This window comes from Bombina bombina, chromosome 8 (genome assembly GCF_027579735.1).
Source record: "Bombina bombina isolate aBomBom1 chromosome 8, aBomBom1.pri, whole genome shotgun sequence".
Classification (NCBI taxonomy): domain Eukaryota; kingdom Metazoa; phylum Chordata; class Amphibia; order Anura; family Bombinatoridae; genus Bombina; species Bombina bombina.
The window spans coordinates 271,943,205-271,960,570 of record NC_069506.1 but is presented as its reverse complement, the minus strand read 5'-3'; the positions used below and the strand labels follow the sequence as shown (position 1 = coordinate 271,960,570).

Genomic DNA, 17,366 nt, shown 5'->3' with positions numbered 1-17,366 from the left:
TGCCACCTATTCTACACTAGGTGGTTTGCCATGTCTATAGGCTTTAAAACGAGGCTCCAATTGAAGCCTATGGAAGCGTACACTAATGAATGCAAGGCTTTCTTGGCAATGCGAATACGAGGTCGCGTTCACATTGTGCTACACTTGTAGTAACAGCTCCACTCTTAATCTAGCCCTTAAAATTTAACCAGACAGTCTAGTATTTCAACTAGCTGTCCAGCAAAATACAGGTAAAAAAACTGGGCATAAAACTGATGTATGTATATATACGTGAAAGCAGCCTGTAGGCTAAGGACCTACTTTGAGGTTAGATACGTGTATATAATGGACAGGGCTTGCAGAAAATTAAGTCTAAAATGGGCATATGAATGCCAGGAAATGCAGGGAATCTGATCTGAGACCTGATCCCAGCTCCACCAACCACTTTCCCTCGTCACCTCTCCAGTATTTTTTACTTGATAATTCTTCTTCAAAGTTACATTAGTATAAATGTTTCAAATATCAGACGTTTTGCTGTTTATTATATTTTAACATTAACCAGTCTAAGAGTCAAAAATGTTTTCATATATAGCTTTAATTTTATTTAACACATGTAAATATATAGAATCCAGCCTTCCTGAGGCAGTGAAGGGATAAATGAACTTCAAAAGTTTTAGGCCTTCTTGCAAGTTTGAGACCCACTCCTCTATCCCAAAGTCTCATTCAAAGTCAATATAACTTATCCACTTGATGAAATCTGCAGAATGTGTGTGGGAGGCATTTATGTGAGGAAGCAACAGAGACAAATGTCCCATCCCTGCCATGTTTGGGCAAAGTTAATGTCAGTTCCATTATCTTGGTCAGAAGATCTCTTTGAGAAGTTATTATTGATTCCATAATTGAAGGGTATGAGAAAATTCCTAGGAGTGCCTCAGTAGTTTTCTGGAATAAATAAGTCAACATTCACGTGCGATCGCAAATATAGTTATGGCAGGCAGTGGACATTTCTTGATAAATGGCATTCACAAAGATAAGTCATTCATAAACTCAATAATGGGCATTCAAGCAGTAAATTGACTAATTGTTATACATTTTAAGATAGCACCTGAAAAGTTTTGGCTTAGGTGCATCAGCTGAGTGAGACTGTAGCCATTCACAGCATGGAGTGGAGACATTTTAGGGAAACATTAGCAGCAGCTGGGAAGATGGCTTCATTGGTTCTTAAAAGAACAGTGAATGAATTTTGCATGTCATACATTTAGTCGGTGAACATCAAGATCCTTCCTTCCAAAAGTCATTATGAGCTTCAGTGTCTCAGGCAAACGTTTTGGTAAACTTTTCATTATTGGAGCCCTGAAAAATAACAGTCCTACAGAAGGAAAATATTCCAGTATGAGAACGTGTCTTTTTATCTACCTCCTTGAACCACAGGAAATCCCATTCAAATTGTTACAAGTTTTCATAGAAGATGGTTAGCTGTAAGCTTAGCATAAGTGCATTTGGTCGACAAACGAGTCTTACCTCCTTTGTGCGGGTACCTATCTCCTTGTTTCTTCTTGAAACATTGTGGCAAAATAAACTGGAGAATAACTGATGTGAACAGTAAGATTAAACAAAGGGGAAAAATGATTTACTTGGTAACATGAAGAAATGGAAGGTATAGGTTTAGAGAAAAGAGGAAATTATATTTGACAAATTAGAAAGACAAATATAAGATGGTGGCAAAACAGCATGAAGAAAAGTAAAGGAGGGAGACTACAAAGTTAAGGAGACAAAGATACGACCAGTGATTACTCTAAAAAGAAAGTTATTAGACAAGAGGTGAATGTGAGACAAAGGGGACATGTGGCTTTGAATCTCCTGTAGATAGTTCCCTGTGTTCGGGGTTCAAGGTGTTAACCTGTGTGTGTTTTGTAGTCCTGCAAGTTTTCTACCTTCTACCTCTCTGACTTGACACGGTAGCGCAGCACAAGGTATGCAAGGAGTCGCAGCCCTATGAAAAAGCCACCAAGCACCAAAAAATCAACATACAACTTTGCATCTTCTACGTCCAGCTCCTGCAGAACCTGCTGGGGCAGCTGGAAAGTACAGGGAGGTTCACGGCATTGCAGAGGGGCACGGTCCATACTGTAGATTGCAAGAATAACCCCCTCAAAGCCATACCTGCAGGGGATATAGAATGTAGTCAGATCATATACAACCTATTAGCTTAAGTGATAGCAAAGTTTATATAAAGTGAAAGTGGACCCTGACTCTCCATTTTTTTCAATAGTACTTTCATTTATAACATATAGACACTCCAATTTTTATTATTGAATACAATATATTTACATTATTTTTCCCCACCGAACCACCCTCCGCAAAACTTTTTTTTTTCTCCCTGTGATGTTTTGATCCCTTATCCAATCCACTGTGTTGCCATATGGCAAGGAGCATGAGCACCTCTGCAACTCCTGTTTGATTTATTTTTTGCCTTGCTGTATCTGCTTTGTCACAGATTGTAACCTAAGATTCCCTTCAGCTCCTTCTTACCTGACATATGAGATGTAGGAACTCCACTGCAAATATGTTGGGATGGTTTTGAAGCTTACAAAGAAGCCTGAGAACAGCAGCACAGGGATTGCAGTGACTGGACCCACAAAAGTTGCAACCTGCAGAGGGGAAAAAAGACCATAGTCTACAAGGGTTATATATTGGTAGTGCTGCGTTATATATTAATTAGTAAGCACTACATTGGTTGCCAATCTAAAAGGAGATGATATCAAATTTTGAAACCATACCCATGGCAATTCCATGGTCTGATAGCAATAGATGGTAGGTGGCCACTATTCACTCACCTGTAAGGAGTTGGAAGCAGCGCCAATAAGAAGCCCCAAAGACTGTGCAACCAGGGCAGTTGAAGTGGAGAGTGCAGAGAACAGAAGGAAGCGAGAGGCTTCAGGGGGCTGACTAGTCATCCAGTACACAATGCTGCAATATGCCATGGGACAAATCACCTGGAAGTGAAAGAGATCAAGTATCACACTCAAGCGTTATGAGCTGAAAGTAAACTTTGCTAACCCGACCAGTGCAAAAAGCCGAACTTACAATATCAAGACCATGTATTCCCCCTTAGAAGTTAAGAGAGCAAAAAAGTGAAAATATGTATATTTAACATTCCAATGGTCTGCACATAGCAGATGTTTTTTGGTATATATATACATATATCTATATATCTATATCTATCTATATATATATATATATATATATATATATATATATATATATATATATATATATATATATATATATACAAAACACGGAAGGGAACTGCACTCTCATACCGGACCGGGTACACATCCCATGACCCTGCAACATGCTCAGCCCTGGGTGCCACTGGCACTCACAGGAAGCTGTGCTGTCCCCAGAGCCACAAGCAGTTAACCACAGACAGGTCTGGGTGCAAGAACCATAGGGAAAATTACAAAACAAATTAATACAACACACAGAGAAAACCCAGCACTCACTTACAAGCTCTCAGCTAAGATTTAAAAGCAAAAATGGAAAGGTTAGTCACCGCATCTGGCCAAATGGGACAAGCTCAGGTACCACGTCAAGGTCCTCTCCAATACCTGAGACCCTAAAACAGCCACACAATGCAAGCTTTCAAATCCAAACAAACTGAAAACAAGGGAAGGATGCGGTGACTAACCTTTCCATTTTTGCTTTTAAATCTTAGCTGAGAGCTTGTAAGTGAGTGCTGGGTTTTCTCTGTGTGTTGTATTAAAAACACTTAAACCCAATCATGCATATTTGTTGTGCATAGATATATAGATCAACATGGGCATACTTAGAATTGTATATAACATAAGCTAAGCCCTTACAATCCGAGGGCTAATTTAGCTTTTAACTATTAGTCTAAAGTAAGCACCATGATTGACCCGCTATTAGCAAAATAATTTTTTGTATAATTTTTGCACAAGGGTAAGCAGTTAAAAACGGCAGACAGGAGAGACAAAGCTGCTCCTGCTGGACCCCTGACGCGCGTTTCACAGAACGCTTCCTCAGAGGGGGTGCGGGCCGCCGCTACCCGACGTGATTTATATATCTGTTGAGCCCACCTTCCTAGCATCATAGGTTGCCCATTATAGAAGATAGGTATCTGATTGGTTCATGAATCTGTCAGTCAGACCTATTTGCTCTGACATGGGTTGTCTTGCCGCGCAACTGGAGGGCGTAAGTCATAGGGCGTGTTTCCAACAACGGTAAAGCCAGTCACAATTGGTATACTGGGGGTGTGTGAGAACTACTCTGTGATGATAGGACGATCACAGAGTAGTGTAAACAAAAGATACGGATCTTGTGTCACATTCACTTATAAAGCTACAAATGATCTTATTGAAACATCGAACATACAGATTAATCTAAGCATCAATATAATTTTAGGTGGAGTATAAGAGATGATCTAAACTATCTTGGGTGAAAAACTTGTTAAAACCCTATTACATGAATGTGCCGTATGAGCACTATTGGTGCATTATAGTATAGGAATATTAATGAGAAGCAATTGTATGAAGAGGAGAAAAAACGGCATGATGCAGAAAAGTGCATGATTAGCACTGCTAATACATACGATGAAACTGATATATACATTTGTATGCATATTATGAAATATCTGTAAATTCGTAAATAAAGTGCTTTTAACAAAGTTAGAGTATATTATGAAATTATAATCTGTATAACATATAGATGGAATTTTTACAGACAAGAAATTAAATTATTCGCAACAAATATAGAGAATATTCAAGAAGATATTATGTCATATACATTGATACTGATCAATGCTGTTTGCATATTTTTACCGAATGAGAAGTCAGCATTGCAGGATACTCCTAAGTAGAAATATATATTCTCTTTATAGATACTTACTTTAATTTTTTACAATGAACTGACCTCATAAAGTAATTTGAATATTGGTTGAATTCTATTTAAGATGTTAAATGTTGCGAATTTGCAAACAATTTGTATTGTTGGGAAAGAAAATGCACTTCTGAACTACAAAAATAATGATGTGAAGTTTTTTACTATGGAATCATTGATCATAGAAGGCCAGGTGCATGGTTGTATATAAAGCCTGGGGATCATTATAATCTATGTTAAAGAATGCTGCTTGTAAATTAAACTATAAGGGTGAATAATGAAGTTGTGATAATAGTATTAATAAAGGTTTGGTGATGTTGAAGATCAAAAATCCAAAAGGATAACAAGTGAATGAAGGTGAAAAATAAAATTCAAAATAAAATTCAAGAAAAAATAAGTAACTATCTAGTTACTTTTTAGTGATGTGCTAGTATTGAAAATAAATATTTTATAGTAGGATTCAATCACCTGTTATCTTACTAGTTAGTGACATGTGAGTAGAAATTACTCAAATATGTAATAATTGAGTGAGAAAAAGAGAGAGCACAATTAAGTGAATGTCTAAAATTGTGAAGTGATGCAATATTTGTCATAGCAGACTTTGCCCAGATTATACCCTGTTTATATTAACAGCAATATATACAATGCCTGGTAATGTAACAATGTTGTACCGCTTTCCATTAGTTTTGAGTAAAGGATGGTTTAATTGTATAAGTCAGAAGTGAAGTTTATAAGTATACAAAATAATTATTGAAATCATTCATACCATATGGTTTAACAGCATTTAGGGAATAAATCCACTTGCATTCAAGTTTTAATAAGGATTTTTCAATATTTCCACCTCTTATACCGAGAGATGCTTTCTGAATCACTGTGTATTTTACATCTTTAGGTGAGCCATTATGATGTAACAAAAAATGTTTTGCAACTGAGGTAATTTTCTTGCCTTTATCTTTGTCTCTCTGAGCATATTTGATGTTGTAAACATGTTCTAGAATGCGTGTCTTGACCTCCCTTGTGGTCATGCCAACATAGGCCATCTGGCATGAGCAGTACAATACATAAACTACTCCTATAGTTTTGCATGAGAAGCGTGCTTGGAGTTTGTATAATCTCCCTGTTTTGTCAGTTATTGTTTTTGTTTTCAATACATATTTGCAAGCTGAACATGTACCGCAAGGGTACATGCCTGGATCGGTATCTTTTCTCTTGGCAGATCTTACAAAATGGCTAGATACCAGTTTGTCTCTTATATTGTTGGGTCTCTTGTATCCTATGGATACTCTTTCTCCTATTGCATGTAATAGGGTTTTAACAAGTTTTTCACCCAAGATAGTTTAGATCATCTCTTATACTCCACCTAAAATTATATTGATGCTTAGATTAATCTGTATGTTCGATGTTTCAATAAGATCATTTGTAGCTTTATAAGTGAATGTGACACAAGATCCGTATCTTTTGTTTACACTACTCTGTGATCGTCCTATCATCACAGAGTAGTTCTCACACACCCCCAGTATACCAATTGTGACTGGCTTTACCGTTGTTGGAAACACGCCCTATGACTTACGCCCTCCAGTTGCACGGCAAGACAACCCATGTCAGAGCAAATAGGTCTGACTGACAGATTCATGAACCAATCAGATACCTATCTTCTATAATGGGCAACCTATGATGCTAGGAAGGTGGGCTCAACAGATATATAAATCACGTTGGGTAGCGGCGGCCCGCACCCCCTCTGAGGAAGCGTTCTGTGAAACGCGCGTCAGGGGTCCAGCAGGAGCAGCTTTGTCTCTCCTGTCTGCCGTTTTTAACTGCTTACCCTTGTGCAAAAATTATACAAAAAATTCTTTTGCTAATAGCGGGTCAATCATGGTGCTTACTTTAGACTAATAGTTAAAAGTTAAATTAGCCCTCGGATTGTAAGGGCTTAGCTTATGTTATATACAATTCTAAGTATGCCCATGTTGATCTATATATCTATGCACAACAAATATGCATGATTGGGTTTAAGTGTTTTTAATTTTCTAACCGCTACCACTGTGTGAATGTTGGTTCCTAGTCGCTTTAATAAAGCTTTAATAAAGATTATAAGGTATGAATGTTATGGAACTTTTTAAAAAAAACAATATAATATAAAATCTATCTGAATCCATTATTTGGAGTTTATATGATATACAATCTGTGGCAATCTCTGCTGTGAATTCTATTGTATTCCTCATACAATTAGTCTTTCTAGTTGTTTAATATGTCTAGGGTGGTTACATATTCCTGTGCACCCTTCCCTTGTTTTCAGTTTGTTTGGATTTGAAAGCTTGCATTGTGTGGCTGTTTTAGGGTCTCGGGTATTGGAGAGGACCTTGACGTGGTACCTGAGCTTGTCCCATTTGGCCAGATGCGGTGACTAACCTTTCCATTTTTGCTTTTAAATCTTAGCTGAGAGCTTGTAAGTGAGTGCTGGGTTTTCTCTGTGTGTTGTATTAATTTGTTTTGTAATTTTCCCTATGGTTCTTGCACCCAGACCTGTCTGGGGTTAACTGCTTGTGGCTCTGGGGACAGCACAGCTTCCTGTGAGTGCCAGTGGCACCCAGGGCTGAGCATGTTGCAGGGTCATTGGATGTGTACCCGGTCCGGTATGAGAGTGCAGTTCCCTTCCGTGTTTTGTATATGTCTAGGGTGGTTACATATTCCTGTGCACCCTTCCCTTGATTTCAGTTTGTTTGGATTTGAAAGCTTGCATTGTGTGGCTGTTTTAGGGTCTCAGGTATTGGAGAGGACCTTGACGTGGTACCTGAGCTTGTCCCATTTGGCCAGATGCGGTGACTAACCTTTCCATTTTTGCTTTTAAATCTTAGCTGAGAGCTTGTAAGTGAGTGCTGGGTTTTCTCTGTGTGTTGTATTAATTTGTTTTGTAATTTTCCCTATGGTTCTTGCACCCAGACCTGTCTGTGGTTAACTGCTTGTGGCTCTGGGGACAGCACAGCTTCCTGTGAGTGCCAGTGGCACCCAGGGCTGAGCATGTTGCAGGGTCATGGGATGTGTACCCGGTCCGGTATGAGAGTGCAGTTCCCTTCCGTGTTTTGTATATGTCTAGGGTGGTTACATATTCCTGTGCACCCTTCCCTTGTTTTCAGTTTGTTTGGATTTGAAAGCTTGCATTGTGAGGCTGTTTTAGGGTCTCAGGTATTGGAGAGGACCTTGACGTGGTACCTGAGCTTGTCCCATTTGGCCAGATGTGGTGACTAACCTTTCCATTTTTGCTTTTAAATCTTAGCTGAGAGCTTGTAAGTGAGTGCTGGGTTTTCTCTGTGTGTTGCGCATATATATATATATATATATATATATATATATATATATATATATATATATATATATATATATATACATAGTATCTCACAAAATTGAGTACACCCCTCACATTTTTATAAATATTTTATTATATCTTTTCATGTGGCAACACTAAAGAAATGACACTTTGCTACAATGTAAAGTAGTGAGTGTGCAGCCTGTATAACAGTGTAAATGTGCTGTTCCCTCAAATTAACTCAACATACAGCCATTAATGTCTAAACCGTTGGCAACAAAAGTGAGTACACCCCTAAGTGAAAATGTCCAAATGTGGCCCAATTAGCCATTTTCCCTCCCTGGTGTCATGTGACTCGTTAGTGTTACAAGGTCTCAGGTGTGAATGGGGAGCAGGTGTGTTAAATTTAGTGTTATCGCTCTCACACTCTCTCATACTATTCACTGGAAGTTCAACATGGCACCTCATGGCAAAGAACTATCTGAGGATCTAAAAAAAAGAATTGTTGCTCTACATAAAGATGGCCTAGGCTATAAGAAGATTGCCAAGACCCTGAAGCTGAGCTGCAGCACGTTGGGCAAGACCATACAGCAATTTCATAGGACAGGTTCCACTCAGAACAGGCCTTGCCATGGTCGACCAAAGAAGTTGAGTGCACGTGCTCAGCATCATATCCAGAGGTTGTCTTTGGGAAATAGACGTATGAGTGCTGCCAGCATTGCTGCAGAGGTTGAAGGGGTCAGCCTGTCAGTGCTCAGACCATACGCCGCACACTGCATCAAATTGGTCTGCATGGCTGTCATCCAAAAAGGAAGCCTCTTCTAAAGATGATGCACAAAAAAGCCTGCAAACAGTTTGTTGAAGACAAGCAGACTAAGGACATGGATTACTAGAACCATGCCTTGCGGTCTGATGAGACCAAAATAAACTTATTTGGTTCAGATGGTGTTAAGCGCGTGTGACAGCAACCAAGTGATGAGTTCAAAGACAAGTGTGTCTTGCCTACAGTCAAGCATGGTGGTGGGAGTGTCATGGTCTGGGCTTGCATGAGTGCTACCAGCACTGGAGAGCTACAGTTCATTGAGGGAACCATGAATGCCAACATGTACTGTGACATACTGAAGCAGAGCATGATCCCCTCCCTTTGGAGACTGGGCCGCAGGGCAGTATTCCAACATGATAACGACCCCAAACACACCTCCAAGATGACCACCGCCTTGCTAAAGAAGCTGAGGGTAAAGGTGATGGACTGGCCAAGCATGTCTCCAGATCTAAACCCTATTGAGCATCCGTGGGGCATCCTCAAACGGAAGGTGGGGGTGCGCAAGGTCTCTAACATCCACCAGCTCTGTGATGTTATAATGGAGAAGTGGAAGAGGACTCCAGTGGCAACCTGTGAAACTCTGGTGAACTCCATGCCCAAGAGGGTTAAGGCAGTGCTGGAAAATAATGGTGGCCAAACAAAATATTGACACTTTGGGCCCAATTGGGACATTTCCACTTAGGGGCGTACTCACTTTTGTTGCCAACGGTTTAGACATTAATGGTTGTGTGTTGAGTTATTTTGAGGGGACAGAAAATTTACACTGTTATACAGGCTGTACACTCACTGCTTTACATTGTAGCAAAGTGTAATTTCTTCAGTGTTGTCACATGAAAAGATATAATAAAATATTTACAAAAATGTGAGGGGTGTACTCACTTTTGTGAGATACTGGATATATATATATACACATGATTACATATAGGTATAGATATATACAGATATATATAGGAAAATCTATTTAGAAATACATAGAACATATTCTGCTAAGTGCAGAACATTGGAAATATTTGTGAATATATGTGAAATATTTACAGTAAATACATAGGGCTCTAAGGCACATATAAATATGTCTTTTTGTGTGCAATATATTTTTTAATTAATTTTAATAAGATTGTGTTATTATGAGTGTAACTGTACTGTGTAATGTATATTTATAAGATTGTGTTATTATGTGTGTAACTATACTGTGTAATGTATATTTATTAGATTGTGTTATTATAAGTGTAACTGTACTGTGTAATGTATTTTTATTAGATTGTGTTATTATGAGTGTAACTGTACTGTGTAATGTATTGTTATTAGATGGTGTTATGAGTGTAACTGTACTGTGTAATGTATATTTATTAGATTGTGTTATTATGAGTGTAACTGTACTGTGTAATATATATTTATTAGATTGTGTTATGAGTGTAACTGTACTGTGTAATGCATTGTTATTAGATGGTGTTATGAGTGTAACTGTACTGTGTAACATATATTTATTATATTGTGCTATTATGAGTGTAACTTTACTGTGTAATGTATATTTATTAGATAGTGTTATTATTAGTGTAACTGTACTGTGTAATGTATATTTATTAGATTGTGTTATTATGAGTGTAACTGTACTGTGTAATGTATTGTTATTAGATGGTGTTATGAGTGTAACTGTACTGTGTAATGTATATTTATTAGATTGTGTTATGTGTAACTGTACTGTGTAATGTATATTTATTAGATTGTGTTATTATGAGTGTAACTGTACTGTGTAATGTATATTTATTAGATTGTGTTATGTGTAACTGTACTGTGTAATGTATATTTATTAGATTGTGTTATTATGAGTGTAACTATACTTTGTAAAGTATTTTTGATGTGTTTTGTGCAACTTTTTTGTTTCGCAAAACAGTTAACCTGAGCTTTGAGGATGCAGTAATCATTCTAGCATAAATCACAATTATGCTCAAGCAATCGCATTTACTTTCGACTCGTAATACCAGTGGTAAGCCCGATTAGCGCAAACCCCTTATGGATTGCACGCAAACATTTGCACTCCACTCATAATCTGGCCCTAAATAAATGCTAGATAGAATGATACATTTAAATAAAAGATTAGCCTGAGAATAACACGTAGATGGATTTTTAAAGTTTCATTAGTTCTTTAAATAGTGACAAAATAAGTGTAAAGTTTTAGTGTCTATAAAACAATGAGAGCTGACATGTTGTAACTTAGGTTACTGTGTTGTGCTGTGGCCAATTAGGAACAGTTATAAATAGGTCACTAGAGTGTGCAGCCAATGGCTGTGTGAAATATAAAAGCGCTCTGCACTTACATTTCTAACAGAAACTGACTGAAATGGTCACAATTTCATAATGGAATTACAAAAAATGGGACAAAATGAATAATAAAAGTATGTAGAGTTTTTTTTATATATATATAAATATAGATATATATATGCACCCAGGTGAGTAAAATCCACCCTGTGAGTGCACTTCTCTCTGTATGTTGCAATGTTGCACCCAGGTGTCACTGTATATATATACAGGTGGCCCTCGTTTTACAACGGTTCAATTTACACCGTTCCAGAATAACAACCTTTTTTTTCCAGTCATGTGAGTGCTCTTGAAAAGCATTGAGAAGCAGTGCATTTATTAAAATAGCCAGTAGGTGGAGCTGTCCGCTTGTGTTGCAGCAAAGCCAAGCAAGCTGAAATTAATCAGTTTAACAAGACCTGAGCTATCGAGCAGATTTCAAAGGAACAAGATCTTCCTGTCTATAAATCAGTCCAGATTGGAATGCATAGAAAGAACTGTTTGCAGAAAAATGCAAGTGAAGTCTTTGTTGTGTGATTATTTTATTAGGTTTATAATGCTGTTTAGCAAATGTTTTTGTTCATTTAACTTAGTTTAATTATATATTCTGTGTTGTGTGATTATTTTATTAGGTTTATAATGCTGTTTAGGATTTAAAGTCTTCATTTCAAAGCTTTAAAAATAATGTATTAGGTGTTACCTATGACAATTTTGAGAGGAGCCTGGAACTCTCACTTCCCATTGACTTACATTATAAACTGGGTTTCAATTTACAACGGTTTTGATTTACAACCATTCCTTCTGGAACCTAACCCCGGCGTAAACTGAGGGCTACCTGTATATATATATATACAGTTTATTATTTTATATTACCATCTCAAAGTGTTTAATGTTCCTTTAAGTAAAATGTCCCTTTAATCTGCATCGAGGGAGAATGTAACATTTACAGTAAACTGGTATTTAAATGTACCATTAGATGTCACTATATTATACTACATGATCTACCTATACAAAACACCAGAGAATGCTCGCAAACACACTAATATAACTTCTAGGACAAAGGCTGGGAACAGCACAAAGGTTAGTACTAGGGAAAGGTAAGAGAGTTAGGGGCCAATTCTCTAAGCCTCGCCATATCAGACATGGTTTTCCACGCAGAACCTTGCAGGGGCGGCCGTAGTCTAATTATTGTAAAAGAAGGGACAGTCCCTAGGAGTGGCGAGTTGGCTCCTATATAAACTAATGGAGCTCACTGGAAAGGGACACTTCACTCCATAGAGTGAAGTTAGCAGTGAGCAGGGGGCGCACTTAAAACATTGAATCCTGCAGCCAATATAAATGGCATTGCACTGCTTTCTGCGTATAGCATCTTACAATTGCTTTTATTTTTATATGCATGTGTTCTTCTGTTATGGTGTTAAGTATTTTGAATGTTTTAAGAAAAGCTCATCACCTTCTAACTGGTGAGAAAAAAACTGTAAATCTTTACAGAATTACGCTGGTTTATTTTGAAACCATGCACGGTGATAACTGAGACCCTAGGGTAAAAGGTTTCTTAGATACAAATTTACAATTTTTTGCTACCTGAGTAAGTGCTGGATCCCTCTCAATTAAATGTAGATATTTAATTAGTTCATGTGAACTACACAAGAGAGTTTGTGAGCATTTGAAGGATGTTGAAAACTATCATAAAGAATCTGCAGTAGCTAAACACTTAAAAAATATACATCTGTCACAGATAGCAGGCTGCCAAGGCCACCCTCTCTCCTCTTGTGGATTATTGTGTTCCCACTGTTTCCCTTTTATTGTTACCATTATTACACTTTGCCCTGAAAGAGCTGATCGTTGCCCTGCTTGGCCCTTCGTGACTTGCTGAGACCTAGCCGGAATCTGTGGAACTACTCGCCGGCTGGGCGCACTGGAGATCCCTGCTGAACTTTACCCAAGGTCCCTCCAGAGGCCCTTTGCCCCAAAGCTCCACTCTTTTTTGGACTTGTTATGTCTCCAATGGACATGGATTGGGGTCATTGCTGAGGTGGAGCTCCCTCGGGAACCGGGGGTTGGGACACCTCTCTACCTCATGCTGGCCCGGAGTACCCTTTGCCCGGCTACCACACTTGGACTGGAACATCTAGGGGCCCGAAGCTCTCCAACAATACCTGGGAATAGCCGCCTTTCCCTCGGGATCATCCCCACAAACTGCGACCTAGCTATTGTGGGATCTCTATATGACTATGGCTCCCGTGGAGGTGCCAGCATCTCTGGAGGGGCGGGGATCTTTTGATCAGATAAGGCTCAAGATGGCAAATGTGTATATAAGCTGTGTGTTTTCCCAATAAAGTCTGTTCGTGTTTCACCTTAATACTGGTCTTGTCTAATTATTAGGTTAGGCTCTTGCCAAAATCACTTTTCCGCTCTACAGCTACAGGTTCCAGGCTAAAGAAGGATCTTTTGGTGGAGATGCCTTAGTTGAGGTAATCGGAGTACATCACAACTGGTTGGCACCACCACCAAGCCCCCTTCAAATGGAGCAGCGATACTCCGGGCTTAAAAGAAGTACCCTTAAAGACTTGCTGGAAGCTCGTGGACAAGTGGCCAGCAACAAATACAAGGCAGCGATCATCGTCGAGCTGATGGAGGGCGATCAAGCCAGCTATCAGGCCAGTGAGCCCGGCAGTAGCCAGGGCAGTGACCAAGCCAGTGAACCCTCAACTGGGGGGACTGAGATTTCCAAGGTCCAATGGGACCATCCCACCACAGGAGATCATCACACAGATTATTGCCAACACTACTCGCATCAAAATGTTGGAGGTCCAGAAATCTATGGAGGGAGACATACCGGCCGATCTGAGGTCTACTTCACCCTGAAAGAAGCTACCCCATGAGGCTTTCTGTGCCTTTAAAGAAGAAGAAGAGGAGATCAATCGGTACCTACAGGTATTCGAGATACAGTGCGAGCTGCAGGGCATCGCCGATGCCGACTGGGTCACCCTCTTGATCAGAAAGCTGTCGGGGAGGGTCTTGGATGCATTTGAGGCCAATGCCCTAGAAGATAAACTGAACTATGAACGGGTGAAGGAGTGCATCCTGGCCAGGTACGTCATCACTCTGGAGGCTCATCGACTGGAGTTCCAGAGCTTGAGAAGGAGAGAGGGGCAGCCCTTTACTGAGTGGACCCATCAGTTCACCCGCTCCCTGGACTACTGGTTCTCGGCCTACCAAGTGAAGACCCTGGTGCAAGCATCACAGCTCATCTTTCTGGAGCATTTTTATGATCACTCCCCACCTGAGGTGAGAGAATGGGTCTGGGATCGGAAACCCACCACGGTGGACCAAGCAGCAGTTCTGGTGGACCAGTTTCTGGATGCCCGACGCGCAAGTAGACCTGAGCCTTGGTCAGTGGTCCGTCCTCCGGCAGCTCCTCCTCACCTTCCGGCAGCCAGCCAGTATCCTTCAGCCCTGTAGGCTCAACCCCGTCCTGCCAGCCCCAGTCCACCCCGGAGGACGGGAATCCAGTGCTTCAGCTGTGATCAGGTGGGCCATGTACAATCCAACTGCCCACAGAATCCTCCCCCAGCCAATTGTACCTGAGCCCCTGCTGGCATTTCCCGAGCAACAGCCCATAGTTTGGAGTCAGGAAGCTCCGCTACTCCAGTCGCTTGGACCAAAGAGGAGTTTGGGGTTTTACATGAGGTAGACCTGGTACAAGCAGCAGCTGGTTACAACCGGCTCCATTATCGGCAGTCAGTATGAATTAACAGCCACCAGGCCCAAGGGTTATGGTACAGCAGAGCCACCCTTGTCCAGCCACACCTGGTCATTAAGTCAGACCAGACAGGGAAGTCAGTTGTGGTTCGTGTGGCTGGGGGTAAGGTGCTCCGGATCCCCAGAGCACAAGTCCATCTAGACTGGAGGTGGGCATCATGGGCCATTTGCCTGCCGAAGTGCTGCTAGGAAATGATTTGGGTCATCTTGCCTCTTCCTTTCTTATGGACGCCCCCACGGATGCTTGCCTGTCAACACCCACCAACAAGCCAGGCTCCATGCTGAGGCACTTGACAATAGGACCCAGGTAAGCCACCCCCTCCCGACTATTACCTTGACAGATTACCCCATCTTCTGGGCTTCCCCCTCCGACTTTGACCAGAAGAAGTTAAGTGACCAGATGTTAGCCCCCTACCGGGCCAAGGCGGGGACAGACCCAGGTGGGTTAGGAGAGGACCACTTTGAGTGGGACAGAGGACTCCCATACTGGGTTACTGAGGGTGGCGGGAGTAGGCAGACACCCAAGCGACAGTTGGTGGTACCGCAAAAGTATCGTCAAAACCTACTACGCATAGGGCACAACATTCCCCTAGCCAGACATCTAGGGATTACTAGGACCCACCACTAATTTACCCGGACTTTCTTCTGGCCCGGGATAACAGGGGACGTTAGACAGTACTGCCATACCTGTGACATCAGTCAGAGAATAAGGAAGACCGGTGACAGCTCTAAAGCTTCCCTGCATCCCCTCCCTATCATCGATGAACTGTTCAGCAGGCTAGCTGTTGACATCGTCGGACCATTACTCCATCCCTGTCCTTTGGGGAAGAGATACATACTGATGGTAGTTGACTATGTTACTCGGTACCCGGATGCAATCCCCCTGGCCAACATCCAAGCAGAGACAGTAGCCGATGCCCTGCTCTGGATCTTTGCCCCGGGAGATTATCTCCGACCAAGGCACTCAGTTTACTGCTGAGCTCACCAAGCAGCTATGGAGGCTTTGCAGGATAAAACCCCTGTGGAGCTCCCCATACCACCCCCTGACTAATGGGTTATGTGAGAGGTTCAATGGGATACTGAAGCAGCTGCTTCGAATGTTCTCTGTCTGTCACAAAGACTAGAAGATATACCTGCCGCACCTCTGTTTGCTTACCGGGAGGTGCCACCGGAATCCACCAGAATCCACCGGAATTTCCCCCTTTGAACTTGTATATGGCCAGAGAGTGAGGGGGCCCCTAGACCTACTTAGAGCCCACTGGAATTCAGGGACCAACCAAAGGACCTCGCTGCCACGGTGCAGGAGAACCTTCAGATTGCCCAGGGTAGGCAGAAACGGTGGTGTACCGTACCGCACGCAACCGCATCCTGGAAGTAGCACAGAAGGTTCTTACCCTGAAACCCACCAAGACAGATAAGCTGCAGGCTATAGAGTGGTAGAAAAGCTTTGTGATGCTACCTACCTGGTAGCAAAATGTTCAGATGAACGAGTCTGCCGGACCTTTCAGGTGAACATGCTCAAGGCATACCAGTAGAGGCCAGAGGAGGTAGCCGTCATCTGTGCTCTGGCCACGGAGAACTCGGAGAGTCTCCCTATGCTGGAGCTGTCAGGCGGAGTAGGGCGCCAGCAGGCATAGGGGACATAAGAGTAGATGAGAGAATAGGGACTGTGCAGCGGGAGCAAGTTAGACAAGTACTATCGAGCCGACAGGACATGTTCTCCATGGACCCTGGGTACACTACAGTAGCTGTGCACTGGGTGGAGACCCCGGGACAGGCGCCCTTAAGGCAGCTGGGGTACAGGGTCCCAGAGTCAGTTAGGGAAGACATGCGCAGCAAGATTAGGGAGATGCTTGATACCTGAGTTATCGAGCCCTCCAACAGTCCCTGGGCCTCCATATTAGTGCTTGTGCCCAAGCGGAATGGCACAACCCGCTTCTGTGTAGACTACCATAGGCTTAACAACCGGACCATACCCGGGGTAACTTTCTGACCATATTAGATCTCTGAAAGGGGTACTGGCAGTTCCCTCTGGACCTAGAATTAATTTCGAAGTCAGCATTCATCACCCCATTTTGCCTGTACGAGTTTAAGGTCATGCCATTTGGGATGAAGAATGCTCCAGTGACATTTCAAAGGATGGTAGATCACCTCCTCGATGGCCTCCATGATTATGCCTGTGCATACATGGATGACATTGCGATCTACAGCGATATCTGGGAGGAACACTTGGTTCACCTAGATACCATCCTGGACCTCATCAGGGCTGCGGGTCTGACTCTGAAGCCAGACAAGTGCACC

At 41.6% G+C, this 17,366-nt stretch overlaps 1 protein-coding gene across 1 annotated transcript in view; it reads right to left on the bottom strand.

The window, feature by feature from the left end:
* Positions 1–556: 556 nt before the first annotated feature.
* Positions 557–17,366, bottom strand: part of ABCG4 (ATP binding cassette subfamily G member 4) — a 44,620-nt gene continuing 27,810 nt past the window's right edge. The window contains 3 exon segments of the mRNA XM_053691365.1: positions 557–2,142; positions 2,512–2,630; positions 2,817–2,975. Coding sequence (XP_053547340.1) covers positions 1,917–2,142; positions 2,512–2,630; positions 2,817–2,975 — 504 coding nt within the window. The 3' untranslated portion in view covers positions 557–1,916.